The following is a 21,570-nucleotide window of genomic DNA, read 5'->3' on the forward strand; positions in this document are numbered from 1 at the left end:
AAATCCATCCACCTTTGTTTGCATATCTCCGTTCTTTTTCTTTTTCTTTACCTCTGACTTCAGCGAAGAAATACTTACAGTCCGTGTCTTGTTAAAAACTCTGCATTCAAAATCAACTTTTCTTTTTTTGCCGTTAGCTGACCAACAAACCAATCAGTGCATAAGCCTTATGCTAAGTACAGACAGTACACACAAAAATATGCTAATTTAGCAGATTCTTCAAAATAAAAGCATTGCCGTTGTATTAGTTGCATCTATTACAGTGATATACAGACCTGATCAAAATCTTAAGACCAGTTGAAAAATAGCTAGAATTTACCTGTTGCACATTTGGATCTTAATGAGGTTTTAAGTAGAGCTACAATATACAAAAGCAAGAAGGGGGAGTGAGACAAAAAGCACTTTGAAAAAGTCATTTATTGAAAACAACAAGTAAACTGAAATAGGCTGTTTATCAGCTGACCAAAAGTTTAAGACCACAGGCTATAAAAGCCAAAATCTGCTCAAAATTCTCATTTTCTGTCGGGCATTCACACGGTCATGCCCTCCTGAAGCTAAAGCTCAGAAGCTTTCTCTTCTTGAACGTGGTTGGATCGTCCAGCTGCATAAGCGAGGCCTCTGGCAGCGTACCATTGCTGCTGAGGTTGGACGCAGTAAGACAGTCATTCTACATTTTTGGACAGATCCTGAGCATTATGGAACAAAACGTCAAGTGGTAGACCCAAAAAAATTACACCTGCGCTGAGCCGGAGGATCCGATTGACTGTCCGTCAAGACACAGGGCGGTCCTCGACCCAAATTAAGGCCCTTACTGGTGCAGACTGCAGCGCAATAACCATCAGACGGCATCTGCAGGAAAAGGGTTTCAAAAACAAAAGAACAATTCAAAGACCTCGTCTCCTCCAACGCCACAAAACTGCCCGTTTAGACTTTGCCAGGAGCATCAAACATGGGACACTGAAAGGTGGAAAAAAGTTTTATTCTCTGATGAGAAAATATGGAACCTTGACGGTCCAGATGGCTTCCAACGTTACTGACATGACAAGGAGATCCCACCTGAGATGTTTTCTACCCGGCACAGTGGAGGGGGGTCCATCATGATCTGGGGTGCTTTTTCATTCAGTGGAACACTGGAGCTTCAGGTGGTGCAGGGTGGTCAAACGGCGGCCGGTTACGTGCAGATGTTGCAGCGGGCGTCCCTCATGACTGAGGGCCCTGGTCTGTGTGGGAACAGCTGGGTTTAAAAACAGGACAACGCTGCAGGTCACAATGCTCGCTTGACCAAGGACTTCTTCAGGGAGAAGAACATCACTCTTTTGGACCATCCCGCATGTTCCCCTGATTTAAATCCCATAGAGAACATTTGGGGATGGATGGCAAGGGAAGTTTATAAAAATGGCCATCAGTTCCACACAGTTGATGCCCTTGGTGAAGCCATCTTCACCACTTGGAGCAATGTTCCCACCAGCCTCCTGGAAACACTCGCATCAAGCATGCCCAAACGAATTTATGAAGTGATTAACAAGAACGGTGGAGCTACTCATTACTGAGTCCTACTGAGAACATGTTTTGTTCTGGTTTGGAGAGTTTTTTGTAATTTTTTGAGTGATGGTCTTAAACTTTTGATCAGCTGATAAACAGCCTATTTCAGTTTACTTGTTGTTTTCAATAAATGACTTTTTCAAAGTGCTTTTTGTCTCACTCCCCCTTCTTGCTTTTGTATATTGTAGCTCTACTTAAAACCTCATTAAGATCCAAACGTGCAAAAGGTAAATTCTAGCTATTTTTCAACCGGTCTTAAGATTTTGATCAGGTCTGTATATTTGCATTGACTTTTAATTTGCCAATGACCTCATGCGGGCCAGTCAGGGTCAGCTATCGAGCCGTACAATGCCCAGGTCTGGGTTAAAGTATATGTGGATATGTAAAACTGTTCTGGTATATTGTATTTTTCTCTGAGAGCTAACAAAATGCCAGTTTTTTTCTTCCTCATCTTATTTGTGGACATCCAAAACAAGAATTTACTTCTACTGATGGGATTTTTTTTTTTTTTTTTTTTAAAGCTTCTGGACACCGCTGTTTTCATAACAAGCATTCCCTTCAGTAGTTCTGTCCTATATTTAGCACTGGATTAAAGGATGGAAGGGACTTTTCAACAGCAGTGCATTGGTGTTAAATGTCAACTACTGCTACCATGTCCATGTTCTTATGGTAATGAGACCACATTTGTGACTCATTTGCATCTTTTGGTGCTTTTGCTGCTCCGTGCGCACATACGGCTGTCCTTGATCTGTGCAATTCATTATTAGATTGTGTGTCTTTATTTTTAACAAAGATTTATTGACAATAAACAACACATAGGCACATGACCAGACCTATCCTAATATACATAATTTGATCAACTGGAGCAGTGTGACATCAAACCAAAGGCAGAATAATTGAGCCTGTGATTGAGCTCTACTAATCCCTGATTGTGTGGGCGGCCCAGAGAAAATAAGTGCGGGTTTCTGTTGCCCGGCGTAATCTTTATTTGACATGTATAATAATGATCAATGCGTCGCTGTTTCACAGTGTGCACACGGATCAAAAGACACACGTCTGACCGTGACTCATGTCCACGCTTCATTACTTTCCAAAACTGGTACGATAAACCTGCCTGCCCTTTAGTCAAGGATAAGGCATGTGTTCCCAGAAACAGCCATGACTTCACTATGTTTACATGTAAATGAAATCAAACATCAGAACAGTGGGACCTGATGTCTGTGTTAATGATTACCAGTATTTGAATGTGCATGTGGATTTACTGTTTAACCCATAAAGACCCAGTGCTACTTCTGTGCAAGGTTGTAATAGTTTGGGATTTTTCATTCTAGTTTAGTTTTATTTAGTTTTGACTTTTTTTTCGCTAATTCAGTTAGTTTTAATTCGGTTTTAGAGCAGGTTTACTAGTTTTTATTAGTTTAAATTTTTTTTCTAAATGCTTAGTTTTAGTTTAGTTTCAGTATTAATTTTAGTTTTGTCGTCTCTTTTCTCTTCTTCTCTGTCGTATTACATTTTGCCTATAAATAATGACAACTTCAAATTTTTGTCTTTTTAGTGCAAAAAAATAACATTAAATTATGAAACTAGAAGCACTCGGAGAGCGCAGACCTCCGCCAAGGCTGATCAGTGGCCCCCCCCGTGGGCCCCCCCACCCCCAATCACCACCAAAATGTAATAATTTCTTCCTTATCCCATTTCCAACAAACCCTGAAAATTTCATCCAAATCTGTCCATAACTTTTTGAGTTATGTTGCACACTAATGATCAGTGGCCCCCCCCCCCGGGGGCCCCCCCCCCCCCCCCCGATCACCACCAAAATTTAATCATTTCTTCCTCATCCCATTTCCAACAAACCCTGAAAATTTCATCAAAATCTGTCCATAACTTTTTGAGTTATGTTGCACACTAACGGACAGACAAACAAACAAACAGACAAACAAACAAACAAACCCTGGCAAAAACATAACCTCCTTGGCGGAGGTAAATATTTACATTTACAAACTATCCTGTAACAATAAAATGTCAATAACCTGAACAAATATGAACAACCTGAAATGTCTAAAGAAACGTGTTGTGTCTTTGTAGATCTGATCATAATGCACATATATAAATGATAAATTGAGGTATAAATTTGTTAAAATTGCACTTATTTTTCTTAATAAATTTCTGTTAATTAACAAAACACCTCAGAGATGGTTTTGACTTAATTTCTCTCAACATTGATTTTTTTGTTTTTTTTGTAACCCATAAGGACCCAGTGCTACTTTTGTGGCAATTCCCAAAATTAAGCTTTTTAGGCCCGAGCCGAGTAAAGCCGGCGCAGGGCCTATTGAGTCTGCAGTGGGCGCATGGGGACAAAATCGCCAGTGATGCGGTCGCCTTTCGCCACTGTCGCCACTCTCACACATATTCACATTCACGGCACTGAGACCTTTCCGACGATGTATATGACATGTGCACAAATCGCATATTTACACCTGCTCAGAATGAATGGGAGTCAATGGGACACGCCCACTCGGGGTCAGTCACATGTGTGTAAGTGCACGACACGTGACATCTGACCCCACACACATGTGGGGGGCCTCGAGAACTTTCAAAAAAGGGCAAATACGTGGTTGCCATAGAAACGGCTATATTGTTCTTGCTCAGATTATTATTATTATTATTTTTTTTTTTGTCTTATTTTTCTTTCTCCTGCGCTTTGAGCTCAATTTTGACCCTCTGAACATTTACGAAAACTCACCAAATTTTGCCTAAAATTCAGAAGTGTGAGAAACTGAATTTACATATAGGTTTCGTAGATGTCGGTAAAGAAATGTTGCGGCAGCGCCCCCTTGAAAAGTGCAAAATGCATTGCGCCAATGGGAGCGCGTCCAACATAAAGTTTGTGGTAGAGCCACGAAAATCGGTAGACAGATTCATCATGAGGAGACAAACAAAAAATATTATTATGGCCACGCCCCTAAACCAACCCTTAGTCGGCCATATTGGATTGAAATTTCCAAAATGCTGAGTCAGCGTTTTCGCTGAAGTTGTATTTTAACTATCTCCTACTAAGCCGTTTGGCCGAATGAGCTCAAAATCGGTGTACTGTATCTAGAGAAGTGGGGTATCAAAAGTTAGCCGAATTTTTTGAATCGGCATCACCGTTTTTGTGTGACAAGGTTGCAAACTTTGCGAAGTTTTTTCGAAAATTTACCATCATAAAAATTGCTTCAGCTAAGACATACGAACAGCAATTTGGCTGAAATTTGACTCAGACGTCCATCTCCCAGGCCTACACCCATTTATTAAAAGAAATTGAAATTTCGCACTATAGCGCCCCCTACAAATGTACATTTACAAAAATGACATCAGTTCGGACATACGAACACCGATTTGGCTCAAATTTGACTCAGACATCTGTCTCAAAGGCCTACACCTATTTATCAAAAGAAACTGAAATTTTGCACTACAGCGCCCCCTACAAAATTTTTTTATTTTTTTTATTAAAATTGCTTCAGTTCGGACATACGAACACCAATTTGGCTCAAATTTGACTCAGACGTCTATCTCCCAGGCCTACACCCATTTATCAGAAAAATTTTAAATTCGGCACCATAGCGCCCCCTACAATGTTACCTTTACGAAAATTACTTCACGTTAGACATGCGAACACCAATTTGGCTCAAATTTGAATCAGTTGTCAATCTCCCAGGCCTACACCCATTTATCAAAAGAAATTGCCACTTCGCTCTGTAGCGCCCCCTACAAATTTACCTTCACGAAAATTGCATCAGTTCAGACATACGAACACCGATTTGGCTCAAATTTGACTCAGTGGTACATCTCACAGGCCTACACCCATTCAATGGAACAAATTGAATTTTTGCTCATAGCGCCCCCTACAGATTTATATATACAAAATTTTGTTCAGTTCGGACATACGAACACTGATTTGTCTCAAATCAATTGTCAATGTCCCAGGCCTAAACCCATTCATTAGAAGACACAAAATTTGGGGCTACAGCGCCACCTGCTGAACGATGAGCATACTTCCACTGGACGTGCCCTTGGAGAGGGCCTTTAGATGCCGCTTGCGGCTTTAATTTTTTTTCTTCTTTATTTGACCTTTTTTAGGTGATTTATCACCATTTATTATAATATTATCCTCTGTATTTTGCATTTTTCATTGTAAATCATTTATTTTCCTATATGTAATTTCTAATATTTGATTTAGATGTTCATGAAAACTCCAAGTTAATGCAAAAGTTATGATATCAGAACAGAAAAAATTGAGGAAAAAGTGTCTTTTTCAGACAAATCTATCATTTACTGTTAATTAACAAAACACCTCAGAGATGGTTTTGACTTAATTTCTCTCAAAATTGATTTTTTTTTTTTTTTTTTTGTAACCCATAAGGACCCAGTGCTACTTTTGTGACAGTTCCCAAATGAATTCTTCTCTATAAGTGATTTATCACCATTTATTGTACTATTATTATTTATTTATTTTGTGTCTCTTCAGTGACACAAAATTGCACTTATTTTCTTAATAAATTTCAGTTTTTACCAGGTTATTCACATCATTTTATTTTTGGATAGTTTATAAAAGTAGGTATTTTCATAATTTAATGGGGGTTTTTTGCACAAAAATAAAGACAAAAATTTGCAGTTGTCATTATTTCTAGGTTATTCTGTTATTATTTTACTGTTCCGGCCCACTGCAGATTAAATCAGGCTGAATGTGGAACCTGAAAGAAAGAGTTTGAGAGCCCTGACTTCCACTAAATACTACAAAAATATAAATGCACCATGTATAATATTTGTGTAACATGAGATGCACTGCCTAAAATGAGCTCATGATGTCTTCTAATTATAAACCATGCTTCTCTTGATTTCTAAACAAACTTTGTGTCCATTTGTGCGGGTGAGTACTTGCTCAGTGATCCAGTGATTCCACCCACAACACAGTGACACGTCCAAACACTGCTGCAAACTTGGACAGGATTAGATCGAGCTTAAAAGACGGTATAATCAGATTTGACAGCCTCTCATAGCACACTTTGAACGCAGACGCTCTTAAACTATGATTGCGTCTTACACATTGTTGCCCATGCCAAGGTTCTAATAGTTTTGGATTTTTCATTATGGTTCAGTTTTATTTAGTTTTGAATTTTTTCTCTAATTCAGTTAGTTTTAATTCGTTTTTAGAGCAGGTTTGCTAGTTTTTATTAGTTTTCATTTTTTTGTAAATGCTTAGTTTTAGTTTAACCCTTTCATGGATAGTGGTCACTCCAGTGGACAGTTCTTCTCCAGCTGTTCTCTTGTATATTCATGGGTTTTGTTGTTTTATTTGCATATCAGATAACTTTGCTGTTCTTGATGAACCTGATCTGCAGTAACATGTTTGAGAGTAAATCAATTGCTAGTTGTTATTAGACACTCACTGACCTGACTGTGTTGTACCAGAGGCGGACTCTGAAGAAGGCTCAGTCTGTCCTGGATGATCCCAGTCATCCCTTTTATGATGTGTTCAGGTTGCTTCCATCAGGTCGCAGATACAGTATTCCTAAATGTAGGACCAATAGGATGTGGAATTCTTTGGTTCCGGCAGCCATTGTTCTGCTGAATAATTCTTTGTAATGTTGGTGCTATTGTTTTTAACGGACTATTTATTGTGTTTATTGTTGGTTTGTTGTCCGTGTGAAACTGAAGAACAAATTGCTCGTCGGGGATAATAAAGTTTACCAATAAAGTTTACCAATAGACTGTAATTAACAGTTTTCAGAAACAAAAAGTTTTTTTTCACATTATCTCCATAAAGTGAGTAATAACTAGTATTAAAGTATGCTAAAATGTGAGAAAACATCAGATTAGCTGCATTAAAATAATATTTCATTGTTTTCAGGATTAGATCGATCTTAAAAGACGGTATAATCAGATTTGACAGCCTCTCATAGCACACTTTGAACGCAGACGCTCTTAAACTATGATCCAGTCTTACACATTGTTGCCCATACCAAGGTTCTAATAGTTTTGGATTTTTCGTTATAGTTTAGTTTTATTTAGTTTTGACTTTTTTTTCTCTAATTTAGTTAGTTTTAATTTGTTTTTAGAGCAGGTTTGCTAGTTTTTATTAGTTTTCATTTTTTTGTAAATGCTTAGTTTTAGTTTAATTTTAGTTTTGTCATATATTTTATCTTCTTCGCCATTGTATTCAAATAAATCCCATACAGGACTCTGCTGCTTTCTCCCAAATTGTACCAGGCATTAAAATCAACAAGAAATTGAAGAAAACATGCGGTGGTCTAATCATTTTTTCCGTGACTATATGTTAGCATTTTCAAAGTTCTCCTTGCACACATGCTGAAGTTGTACTGTTCTGATAAAGACATACATCTGTGTAAATATTCCATCAAACAGAGCTATATGACAGCTTTTACCACTGCTCCTGCATGACTGTGGATGGAGACAGACCTTTATCCAATGCTACTGCATTGCTAACGAAGTATAGAGATGGAAGATAGTCCCTCATTTTTATGGCGTGCCAGAGGCTTTTCTTTACAGTTTTGTACTGTGAAATATTCTTTCTGAATTAATTGACTCTCTTCTCACAAAATTTGTCCCAAGTGTTGAGTCATAACCAAGGTTCTAATAGTTTTGGATTCTTCATTATAGTTTAGTTTTATTTAGTTTTGACTTTTTTTTTCTCTAATTCAGTTAGTTTTAATTCGTTTTTAGAGCAGGTTTGCTAGTTTTTATTAGTTTTCGTTATTTTCTAAATGCTTAGATTTAGTATTAATTGTAGTTTTGTCGTCTCTTTTCTCTTCTTCTCTGTCGTATTCAAATAAATCCCAGACAGGACTCTGCTGCTTTCTCCCAACTTTAGTCTCCATGTTTCCAGGTAGAGTGGGGACCAGAAGACGACTGGAAACCACAAGTGAACACAAGTGACGGACCCTTAAATATCATATGGTGACAGCAGATAAAATTGCTTGAAGGAAATAAATCGATTGCATATCAATCCGATGTTGACAAAGACGAAAACGAAGGGAATTTTATCCATAATTTTTATCCGTTTTAGTTAGTTTTGTAAGCACACAATACAGTTTCAGTTAGTTAGCTTTTTTTTTTTTTTTTTTTAATTATAGTTTTTATTTACTAGTGGCATTGTACCTGTGGTGCCATTGTGTGTGAAAAGTGCCTATACATGATTGTAAATGGACACAGCAAGAGCAGCAGCAATTTTGTAAAAACTCATCATGATGTTATTTGTTCACATTGTTTGGGAGTGGATATTTAACGAATATTTTCAAGACACAATTATGCATTTAGGCAGTTTGCTTATTTCAGTACCATCAGTTTATAGTATTGGCCTGTCAAGCATGATTAAATTCATACAGCGGTAGGCAACTGCAGCCTTCACATTGTAGCATAGTCTGCTAGCAGTAGAAATGTCATGAACGGCAGCAGAACCACTTCTGAAAATGGAGTATGGTGGCAGGGATGAAGAATTCAAAGTAGAGAGAGGCTTAAATCTCCCAGCATACCTCACAACATTTGAATATGGACATAAAATTGTGCCTAGTAGATAGTCAGGTAATGTTTCTATTCATTTGGCGAGTTTGGCGGTGATCGGGCCTGTGAAGGCTGAGGAAAACATGTACAAACGCCGTCCTGTGCTGCAGCATTGATGGGACACAGAACGTGCATTATATAGTAGGATTAACAATCAAAGATGTTCGAATCATTTTAGGTCAATTCAATCTAAAGTGGATCAGTAAAATACTATCATAATAACCTACAAATAATGAAAACTGCTCATTTTCTCTTTGTTTTAGTGTAAAAAAAACCCTACATTTCACAAAAATGTTTACATTTACAGACTAGCCTTTTAGAAAAAATGTGAATAAACTGAAATGTCTTAATAAACGTATCTGGAATTTTAAAAATATTCTCCCCATTATTAAATGTTTTGTGTGTTTGTAGATAAACTGTGATCTGTACATTCTGAAGCACATGTAGAAATGATAAACTAAGGCATAATATTGCTAGCATTGCACTTTGAATTTTCACGTTGTTCATATTTGTTCATGTTATGTTCAAGTACAGTTCATGGATTTAAACATTTTCATTACAGAATTTTACTTTTGTCACTCAAAAGTTCTTATACTATTATATATATTATTTTACTGGTCCGGCCCACTTTATTCATATTAGGCTGAATGTGGCCCCTGAACTAAAATGAGTTTGACGGCCCTGGTTTTACCCATGAAGACCCAGTGCTACTTCTGTGACAGTTCCCAAATGTTTTTTTCTTCTTTATTTGACCTTTTTTAGGTGATTTATCACCATTTATTATAATATTATCCTCTGTATTTTGCATTTTTCATTGTAAATCATTTATTTTCCTATATGTAATTTCTAATATTTGATTTAGATGTTCATGAAAACTCCAAGTTAATTCAAAAGTTATGATATCAGAACAGAAAAAATTGAGGAAAAAGTGACTTTTTCAGACAAATCTATCATTAACTGTTAATTAAAAAAAAACACCTTAGAGGTGGTTTTGAATTGATTTCTCTCAACATTGATTTTTTTTTTTTTTTTTTGTAACCCATAAGGACACAGTGCTACTTTTGTGACAGTTCCCAAATGAATTCTTCTCTATAAGTGATTTATCACCATTTATTGTACTATTATTATTTGTTTATTTTGTGTTTCTTCAGTGACAATCAGGTATTTTTCTACATTTAATTCACTGATCATGTATATGGTCATAAAAGCTCAGAGTAAATTAAAAAAAAAAAAAAAAAAAAAAAAAAACTAAACAAAAAGTGACCTTCTAAGCAAAATACAACATTAACTGAACATAAACCCAGTGTGTCCATCCACTGTCATTGACCCAACTCCATGGGTTTTACTGGTGAATCAATGTTGGAGAAGATGACGGTGTTTCCATAGTAACTACGGAACCTCTGAACGTCCAAATGGGTCATATCTGATGACCATGAAAAGATGTAGAACTGTATTTTACACCAATTATTTACACGTATTGATAGGATTAGTGAATCAACAGGTATTAAACAGTTTAGATCAGTAGCTGGATTTAGTTGATGGGTGGTGTTTAGGTATTTAAAAGTGCATCTTTTTTTCCATTATCAGATTGTTTACAAAGGAAATCCATACGCAGACCACAACTCGACGGCCTACGCCACATATGAGAGGGGAGTGGAAGTGGGCTGCTGGGGGCTGTGCATCAACGCTGTGTCCTCTGCTCTGTACTCATGTAAGTAGCTACGCTGTGTGTGTGTGTGTGTGTGTGTGTGTGTCTGTCAGTGTCTCATCCTAACGAGCGATGGGCTAAACCACCAAAGCTCATGTTTCCCTTTTTTGACACCTCCTGTGTAAATGAAAACCTGGTGAGGGTGTGGAGAAAGAAAAACAAACAAACACAGCAAGCAATTATCATCCCTTCTGTGTCAGATACAGGCTGTAGTCTGCAACCAGTCATTAACTTCTAGCACTAATAAAACAAGATCAGAGGTGTCAACATAGACACCTGTGGAAGACAGCTGCAAAATATAGTGTTACATTCACAGAAAAGAACACCTGTATCTGTGCCTCTTCGATTGTAGAAAAAGTATAAAAGTCAAAGGATATATTGAATATAAATATAAAATAATATAAATATAACAATAACTTTATAATAATAATAATAATAATAATAATAATAATAATAATAATAATAGCTTTATTCATTTAGCACCTTGAAAAACGGAGTTTACAAAGTGCTTTGACAGACACAGCAGAGGGAACAACAGCGGGATACAAGATGCAAGTAAAGACACTAAAACAGAAGCAACACAATGAGAGAGATGTGTACAGAAAATGCAAAAACCTGACACTTCGAATAAATAAAGTGAATCGGAGTAAAGAGGGCAGAGATAATGTAACATGATGCTGTCAAGTCAATGCAAAAATGAAGAACTGAGATAAAACAACATCATGTATGAGAATATACATTAATAACCAAACAGGATAAAAATTTAAAAATTAAAATTAAAAGGGACAAACATCACATGAAAGCAAGTCTATAAAAATGTGTTTTAAGAAGTGATTTAAAAGATAAGAAAAAACTGAAACTAATACTAAAACTAAAACTAAACTAAACTAAAACTAAGCATTCAGAAAAAAACAGCAGCTCATAAAAACTAGCAAACCTGCTCTGAAAACTAATTAAAACTAACTGATTTAGAGAAAAAAGTCAAAACTAAATGAAATTAAACTATAATTAAAAATCCAAAACTATTAGAACCTTGATAGTTTATGACTTGGGCAAAAATGCTATGTGATTTAGTGATTTATTCCGAACATGCAATGAAATTTCACATATATGCACTTGCAAAACATACATAATAATACAAATATCAAGAATCATAATCTTAGTCAGAAGAAAAGCACAATAATTCCATTTACATTTACCCGAAAAGGGGTGGGAAGAAGTATAATTCATTTAATCCCACCCCCTCTCCCTACAATATTATTAATAATATATGTCCCTCTTCCTTTTACATTACTCTTCTATATTTATATATCTATTCACACACACATATACACACACACTCATTCATCCATATACACATATATACGTTTATACAAATACACACATACAAATACACATATAATCTTTTACCAGTGCCTTTCTTAGTTGTGCTAGCGAATAAATAAACAAACTAGAAAAGCACTCGGAGAGTGCAGACCTCCGCAAAGGCTGATCAGTGGCCCCCCCCCGTGGGCCCCCCCACCCCCGATCACCACCAAAATTTAATCATTTCTTCCTTATCCCATTTCCAACAAACCCTGAAAATTTCATCCAAATCTGTCCATAACTTTTTGAGTTATGTTGCACACTAACGGACAGACAAACAAACAAACAAACAAACCCTGGCAAAAACATAACCTCCTTGGCGGAGGTAAACAGAAGAAAATAGAAGAAAACAGTAGAAAATAGTGTGAAATAGTAGAAACTAGAAGCACTCGGAGAGCGCAGACCTCCGCCAAGGCTGATCAGTGCCCCCCCCCCCCCCCCCGTGGGCCCCCCCACGCCAAGGAGGTTATGTTTTTCCTAGGGTTTGTCTGCCTGTCTGTTTGTCTGTCCGTTAGTGTGCAACATAACTCAAAAAGTTATGGACAGATTTGGATGAAATTTTCTGGTCTGCCCCCCCCCCCGATCACCACCAAAATTTAATCATTTCTTCCTTATCCCATTTCCAACAAACCCTGAAGATTTCATCAAAATCTGTCCATAACTTTTTGAGTTATGTTGTACACTAACGGACAGACAAACAAACAAACAAACAAACAAACCCTGGCAAAAACATAACCTCCTTGGCGGAGGTAATAATAACTAACTCAAGGAAGGAAATATATACATAAACAACAGGCAACTATGAGGCTAATGATATACAAAAGCATTTCCGCTGTGACCTGATGCAGAAATTACACAATGTGACACAAACTAATCCACCAGGAAATGAAGTTTTGATGCAGCACATTTCCAGCAGACACCAGATGTGTCACCTTCCCCTCCTGTAAACAGCTGATCTACCAGATGAAACCTGCTTACATATTGGCTGTAAATTCCTCCTGTCAGCCCCCTCATGTACTGTCAGCCCCCTCAGGTTAATTGGTGTGTATTTTTGACAGCTGTGATGATTGTTCATTCATTGCAGGTTGTCATCTTCACAGATGGCTGGTTTTCTTCACATCAGGCATCCTAATGTGGACTTAGGATCTGTTTGATTGTGTTTACTCTGTTTGCAGACGTGCAGCGCTTCCTGCTCCCCTACATCGGATTAAAGGGTTTATACTTCGTGGGCTACTTTGTGTTCGGCCTCGGCACCAGCCTCATCGGCCTCTTTCCCAACATTATTGCCACTCTCATCCTCTGCAGCGTGTTCGGTGTCATGTCCAGCACTTTGTACACAATCCCTTTCAACCTGATTGCAGAGTATCAGCGGGAAGAGGAGGTAAAGAGGAAGCATTTTTAGGATTGAGTCGAATGGAAAGGTTCAACTGTGGTGACGCTTTGAGTAGAAAAAACTCAGCTCCAAACGGGCATGTCATAGTTGTCATCATTTAGAACGTCAATGTAATTCAATTTGCTTTAGTGCGTCAAGATGATGAGACGAGATAAGATAAGATGAGATGAGATGAGATAAGAGATGAGATGAGATACAAAAAAATGAGATAAGATGAGAAAAGAACAGATAAGATAAGAAAAAATTAGATAAGAATAGATAAGAGATGAGTTGAGATAAGATAAGAAGAGATAAGATAAGAAAAATGAGATAAGAGATAAGATAAGATGAGATAAGATAAGATACAAAAAAATGAGATAAGATGAGGTAAGAACAGATAAGATGAGATAAGCAAAAATGAGATAAGAAGAGATAAGATAAGGAAAGTGAGATAGGAAGAGATCAGATGAGATAAGATAAGAAGGGATGAGATACGATTAGAGATGATATAAGATAAGGGAAAAATGAGATAAGAAGAGATCAGATTAGATTAGATAAGTTAAGAGATGAGATAAAATAAGATAAGAAGAGATGAAATAAGATAATGACAAAATGAGATAAGAAGAGGTCAGATAAGATGAGATAAGATGAGAAGAGGTAAGAAGAGATTAGATAAGATGAGATAAGATACAGTAAGAAGAGATAAGATAAGATAAGATAAGATAAGATAAGATAAGATAAGATAAGACTTTATTTATCCCACCGTGGGGACGTTTCACAGTAAACAGCAGCAAAAATACAACAAGCAAATGCAGAGAAAATGACAGGTAGGAGAAAAAAAAACTAGAAGCACTCTGAGAGCGCAGACCTCCGCCAAGGCTGATCAGTGCCCCCCCCCGTGGGCCCCCCCACCCCCGATCACCCCCAAAATTTAATAATTTCTTCCTTATCCCATTTCCAACAAACCCTGAAAATTTCATCCAAATCTGTCCATAGCTTTTTGAGTTATGTTGCACACTAACGGACAGACAAACAAACAAACAAACAAACAAACAGACAAACCCTGGCAAAAACATAACCTCCTTGGCGGAGGTAACTATAAACGAGTGTATGTACTGTATATAAATATAGAATTGGAATTAAAAACTAAACATCATTTACATGCTTGCATTGTAATAATCTGCTTAAACCATATAGACCCAGTGTTACTTTTGTGGCATTTCCCTAATAAATATTTCTCTATTTAACCTTCTCTTAAATGGTTTATCACCATTTATTATAATAGTATTCTCTCAATTTGTATTTTTTCATTGTAAATTATGTATTTTCCTATATTTAATTTAATTGTTCATGGAAAATTGTAAGTTAATTCAAAGGTCATTATATCAAAACAGAGAAAACTTAAGAAAAAGTGTTGTTTTTCTTTCCAGCAAATATGTTATCAGTTGAATGTTACAACAAGTGTTTCCATCTACTGTCATTCATCAAACTCCAGGGGTTTTACTGGTGAATCAGTGTGTGTGTGTGTGTGTGTGTGTGTGTGTGTGGGGGGGGGGGGTCCAACGAGTCCTATCAGATTTTCTTTGAAAGTAAAAAAACAAAAACTATGGCCCTCCCTTTTACAGTGAAAAAATACACTTTACGTCAGTGGTGTCCAACCTTTTTTGGCTCATGACCCCATTTTAGCATCACACATTTCTGGTGACCCCAGACTTTCAAAACAGAGACATTTTTTTGCTGAAATTAATTAGATTTTTCTTGGTCAGGATATGTACAGTCAGTCCAACTGTGATTTACAAGGATGACAATTAATACTGAACAAACAAGAACTCAAACTATGAATTATGAAAGAGCTGCAGCATCTGAAACCATTAGTGCTCTAAGCCTATTTTGGCTGTTTTTGAGTTCTTTTGATTTTGCCTTTATATACTATATAAACAAATGTTTTCTCTACCCATGTTTAGTATCTTTTTTTCAGCACAACTTCATCTATCTCATCTGCCTATTATTTTTTCACTTTCACTATATCAACACAAAAGGACAAAAAAACCACAAAAAATATAAAATCCGATTTGAAAAATATATATAATTTATTGCATAAATAACGCACAGATGCTTAACGAACCTTTTCAAAGACTTTAAAAGTGAATATTGGTTCCAAATATTAAATATATAAAATCAAAATTATAATAAATTTAAAATATACTCAAATATTTGACCTAAAAGCATATCTTTATAGAGGTGTTTTCTCCAGTTTTCTCAATTAATTACTAGAAATTTCAGGTGACCCCATTTGAATTCCAGGCGACCCCATGTGGGGTCCCAACCCCAAGGCTGAAAAACACTGGGTTATGTTAACTCTGAGGTCACATCAGTTGTCACAAGTATAAGTCAAGTCAGGTCTTGTGAGTCATGTGCGTCTTAAGTGCTCTGGTCCGAAGTGACGACATCATTATTACCGTGTAATATCTGTAATGAACAATAACAGCTCTTATGTGTGTGCAGTCCACTTTTTCCCTTTGCACTTGAAGATCGTTAGTAGTTTATAAAGACCGTTAAATGCTCTAAAAGCTCCTGGACTGAAACTGTGGAGAAAAAAAAAAAAAAGGATTTCCACACAGGTTTCTATGGTAGTGTCAGTGGGTTTTCAGTGTGAGATAAGAACCATGAGCCATGTCTTTATGAACAGTCTGAGGCTATTTGGCAGTACTGATGATTCTATCGAAAGGAAACCAACTCATTTAGACAGAAACTAACTGACAGACAGGACAGAATAATAACAGTATTATTTGCCAGTGGAAGGAATCTCTGATAAACAGTATAAGATATGAACCAGTGGTGTAGTGGTCCCTGGAGAAATGGGTATACACTCAATTTTTGCCGTTTCTTTTTCTTTTTTTTAACCCTTTCATGCATAAATTACGAGAACCTTAGTCAAGATTTTTTTTTATTGTTTTTATTCCTCCTTAGGCATGAAAATAAATAAATGAATGAATGAATGAATGAATGAATAAATAAATAAATAAATAAATAAATAAATAAATAAATAAATAAATACAATTGCGATCGAGTTATTTTTTCCTCATGAAATTACGAAAATGTCCTTGCATTTAATTTTTGAAGTAAAGAAACGTGTTAAAAACCTAATATCAGAAAGTGAGATGAAAACAATGAAATAAAAACATTTTAATGCTGCTAATCTGATGTTTTATCACATTTTAACATATTCTAATGCTAGTTATAACTCACGTCATGGAGATAATATGCAAAAAAACCCAAAACAAAACAAAACTTTTTGTCAAACAAATAACAATTGATTTACACTAAAACATGTTACTCCAGATCAGGTTTATCAGCAACAGCAAAGTTACAGTAATGGTGTGAATTGCAATGTATGAGATGATGCATAAGTGTCCACTGTGTTGGTTGATATGGAACTAAAACTATGAACTGCTACTAAAACTACTAACCCATGAATATACCAGAGAACAGCTGGAGAATAACTGTCCACTGGAGTGACCACTATGCATGAAAGGGTTAAAGTCATCCAGAAAAACGTCCTGTTTTAGAAACAGTGACATGTCAGACTACTCTATTTAGTTTACCCAAAAATATATCAATGGTATTTGCTCACTATTATAAAATTATCATGGCTTGATTCAGGAGCAGTTTGTAGGTATTACTGACTGAAAAATAAGTAGGTATACGCCGTATACCAGCGTATACCCTGGACTACACCACTGATATTAACCCATGAAGACCCAAACCTCCACTGTTGACCAAAAGTATCTACTGATCTAAACTGTTTAATACCTGTTAATCCATTAATCCTATCAATCCATGTAAATAATTGGTGTGAAATACAGTTATTCATCTTTTCATGGTCATCAGATATGACCCATTTGGACGTTCAGAGGCTCCGTAGTTACCATGGAAACAGCGTCATCTTCTACAACATTGATTCACCAGTAAAACCCATGGAGTTGGATCAATGACAGTGGATGGAGACGCTTATATATGTGCCAAGTTTGAAGTAAATTGAAACAAGATTTATGTTTTTATAGACAGTTTTGCCCATTATAAATAAGTGGGGGGAAAAAATTCAATTCATAAAAACAAATTTAGACTCTGATCTACTTTTCCCAAAATATAATCAGATCTATTCTCAGTCACCGGCAATCTCTAAACCCAATTTGGTATGAATTCAATCAGTGGTTTTCCTGCTAGAGTGTTAAACAAACAAACCAAACCAAAAAAAAAGTGTTCAGTGAACGCAAACCTCTGCCAAGCACCCTGAACGGTGTGCATGTGTGGATCAACTGTTTCTGTTTAAATTCAACAGTTTCCAGGTTGTTCCATACAGCAGAAAAAGTTGAAGCTTGGTACCAGTCATGTGTCTGTCAAATTATATTCAATTCCAATCAATATTTGTTGAGTTCTAATTTTAAATGTGTGGTAAATGGGATTTTCAGTGTTCAATGTAAATGTCCACAGAGTCCACATTCCACAGTGGATGTGGACAATTTTGTGTCAGATACAAGCTATTGTTCTAAGCTACGGGTGGATCCAATTGGAGGCTAATTAGAGTCGTTTTGATTTTTTTATGAATTTTGGAAAATTGCTCAATGATGACAGATAGGAAAATGGTAGATGTTGTGACCTTGAACTTTGGCCTGCTTGGCCCAAAATTGAATGGGTTGGTCCCAGGGCCTAGGCCTATCTGTGCGGAAGATTTGGGAAAGATGGGTGGAAGAGTTTTCCCGTAAAGTTGCTAACAAACAAACAAACAAACAAACAAACAAACAAACACACAAAGCAAAGTGCTCACAATACCTCCTGGTGGAGGTAACAATACCCCCTGTCTCCCCTTTGGGAGGCAGGGTAATAAATGGTGATAAATCACTTATGAAAGGTTAAGTAGAGAGAAACATTCATTTGGGAACTGACACAAAAGCAACACTGGGTCTTTAATGGGTTAAAACAACACACTGTAAAAAAAAATAAATATATATATATATATATATATATATATATATTTATTTATTCTGGATTATTTTTTGAGGTGCCTGCAGATAGTGAGGCCTTATACCACAGGTGTCAAACATGTGGCCCGAGGGCCAAATCCGGTCCTCCAAAGGGTCCAGTCCGGCCCTTGGGATGAATTTGTGAAATGCAAAAATTACACTCAGATATTAACAATCCTTTTAGTTCAGGTTCCACATTCAGATCAATTCAACCTCAAGTGGGTCAGAACCAGTCAAATACTATCATAATTACATATAAATAATGACAACTCCAAATTTTTCTCTTTGTAAAAGTAAATATTTTCATGTATTTGCACTAAATAAAGTAGAATTTTGCAAAAAATGTGAATAACCTGAACAAATATGAACAACCTGAAATGTCTTAAGAGAAGTAAGTGCAATTTTAACAATATTCTGCCTGTTATTAAATGTTTTGTGTGTTTGTAGATCCACTGATGATCTGTAACGTATAATGTACATGTGTAAATGATAAACTGAGGCAGAATATTGTTAAAATTACACTTATTTTTTTAGTTTGTTCATGTGATTCACATCTTGTGAAAGGATAGTTTGTAGATGTAAACCTTTTCATAATGTAAATTTACTTTTTTTGCTCTAAAACACAGAGAAAAGTTTGGAGTTGACATTATTTATATATTATTCTGTTATTATTTTACTGGTTCGGCCCACTGCAGATCAAATTTAGTTGAATGTGGAACTGAACTAAAATGAGTTTGACAGCCCTGCCTTAAACTGTCGTTTATTTAGCTCATACATAAATCCAACACTGGTATTAGTCCTGCTGTGTGGAGGACAGGCAGTAAAGCTCAACTGATGGTGGAGAGGCAGCTTGTATTTTTCCTGCTGCGTTCAATCAATACTTTGAATCAGGGGAAAATAAAGGATCGAACTTTTAGATTCCTGGGGCGCACCCCTCATAGAAAAACACCATAATGTAAAGGCCAAGGAATCGAATATACTTTTCAGAGCGGCGTTCTTCACCCAGTACTTTGAACTTTATGGTGATATATAAAATGGTATTATTATTTTCTTCCCCTTTTCTCCGAGTCCTCCGGTATGTTCCTCTAATCGCCCACGGTTTCTTCTGCGTCTATAGGAGCTCCTGAAACTACGTGGAGGCAAACACAGCCCTCGGGGCACCGGGGTGGACTGTGCGGCGCTCACCTGCATGGTCCAGCTGGCTCAGATTATCGTGGGGGCGGGGCTCGGCGCTCTGGTCAACATGGCGGGAAGTGTCATCGTGGTGGTCCTGTCAGCTTCAACCATGTCCCTGCTCGGCTGCATCTTCATCGCTGTCTTCATCAGATATGTTGAATGATTGCTTCTGTAAAAGTGTTTGGATGTTATTGTTTTAATAAATAAAGATTCTTTATTCTATCTTTAAATTGTTAGTGACCACATTTATTTGATTTCCTTTTAAACGTTTGATTTATTAAAGGTTCAATGTGTGGAATTCTCTCCCCCTTGAACTGCCACCTTACCGTGGTGGGGGAGTTTGAGTGTCCGAATGATCCCAGGAGCTATGTTGTCGGGGGCTTTATGCCCCTGGTAGGGTCTCCCATGGCAAACAGGTCCAGGGTGACGGGCCAGACTAAGAGCAGTTCAGAAGCCCCTGTGACAAAGACAAAATCAAGGACCGTGATGTCGCCAACTATGGCCCAGCTGGGGCCCCACCCTGGAGCCAGGCCCAGGGTCGGGGCTCATATGTGAGTGCCTGGTGGCCGGGTCTCTGCCCACGGGACCCAGCTGGACTCAGCCTGAAGGGACGACATGGGCCTGACCACCACCCGCCCAGGGAACCATAGGGGCCGGGTGCAGTGTGGATTGTGAGGCAGTCGACGGAAGGGGGCTCGACGACTCGATCCCCAGACACAGAGGGCTGGATCTACTGACAACCCAATGTGTGTGTAGTAATTTGCTTGCGCTATCTAGAATTTTGCATGTGGGGTGGAACCGCATTTGCAGGTGATTTACTCAGATTGTGTCGTGTAAAATTTACGACCATAAGTGGGAGAAATCTCTGGTCTCTTTGACGCTCCTCTCGAGTTGTATTTATGTCTGTACTCCATCTATGTAGTGGAACTTTGTCGAGTAACAGTCAGACAGAGCCAAAGACGAACTCAGAGATCGAGAAGAATTCGAGCCACATAAAGTGTTTATTCATACACAAAATAAACACTGAGTTGACATCTGCAGAAACAACTGACCTTTTCGCTTTGGGAGATCACTTTTATACCATCAAAAGTAGGTTGGGTTTAGCTACAAACCATACCCATTTTTTATCATATTTTGAACATTAATCTAGTCACATCGGAAACCCCCCTCTCAACTTGTCCCTGATAGAGTGAGGTTTCATTGGTGTCGGTCAGGATTGGTCAAACATATATAAATATGTAACTTTTTCACGGAAAATGTAAGGTACTTCCCAGAATGTTCAAAAATTTCTACTCACATGTACTTCTGTTGCACGCCACGTTTTCCGGAACTTTCCATGAGCTCACATGTTCATTCTGCCAGTCCCGTTTTGTAACTTTGCATAAATTCACTAGTTCTTTCAATGACTGCACATTTTCATTCTTTTTGTGGGTCTCCCAGGAAAAAAGTCAACCACTGTTACAACCGTCACATTGTACTGAAATTTAACTTATGGCATGCAAATGAGTACTTTTGATTATAAAATTAATACTTTGAATATAAAATGAATACTTTTGAATATAAAATGAATACTTTAATTAAAATGCTGTTTTTTTGACACCACAGTTGCTTGGGCAAATTTCAACAGGTGCAAAGTCTTGCAGACCGCCCTGTTTAAATGAGGGTTTTGTGTGCGCTACTGGAGTCAATGCGCTGTAAAAACTGCTGTGGGATAAACCAGCACTAATGGAACAGTGAGTGAATGAACCAGACGCACAGAAATGTAACGATGGAGGAGTTTAGTCACAGAAGGTATTGCATGACTCATTCATTCATTCATTTTT

At 37.2% G+C, this 21,570-nt stretch overlaps 1 protein-coding gene across 1 annotated transcript in view; it reads left to right on the forward strand.

Annotated features, from left to right (window-relative positions):
- slc45a2 (solute carrier family 45 member 2) overlaps positions 1–19,971 on the forward strand; it is a 57,461-nt gene extending 37,490 nt beyond the window's left edge. The window contains exons 5-7 of the mRNA XM_030148270.1: positions 10,690–10,813; positions 13,351–13,556; positions 19,689–19,971. Coding sequence (XP_030004130.1) covers positions 10,690–10,813; positions 13,351–13,556; positions 19,689–19,910 — 552 coding nt within the window. The 3' untranslated portion in view covers positions 19,911–19,971. The remainder of the gene's footprint in view (positions 1–10,689; positions 10,814–13,350; positions 13,557–19,688) is intronic.
- The last annotated feature ends 1,599 nt before the right edge of the window (positions 19,972–21,570 follow it).

The sequence above is a fragment of the Sphaeramia orbicularis genome, chromosome 12 (genome assembly GCF_902148855.1).
Source record: "Sphaeramia orbicularis chromosome 12, fSphaOr1.1, whole genome shotgun sequence".
Lineage (NCBI taxonomy): Eukaryota > Metazoa > Chordata > Actinopteri > Kurtiformes > Apogonidae > Sphaeramia > Sphaeramia orbicularis.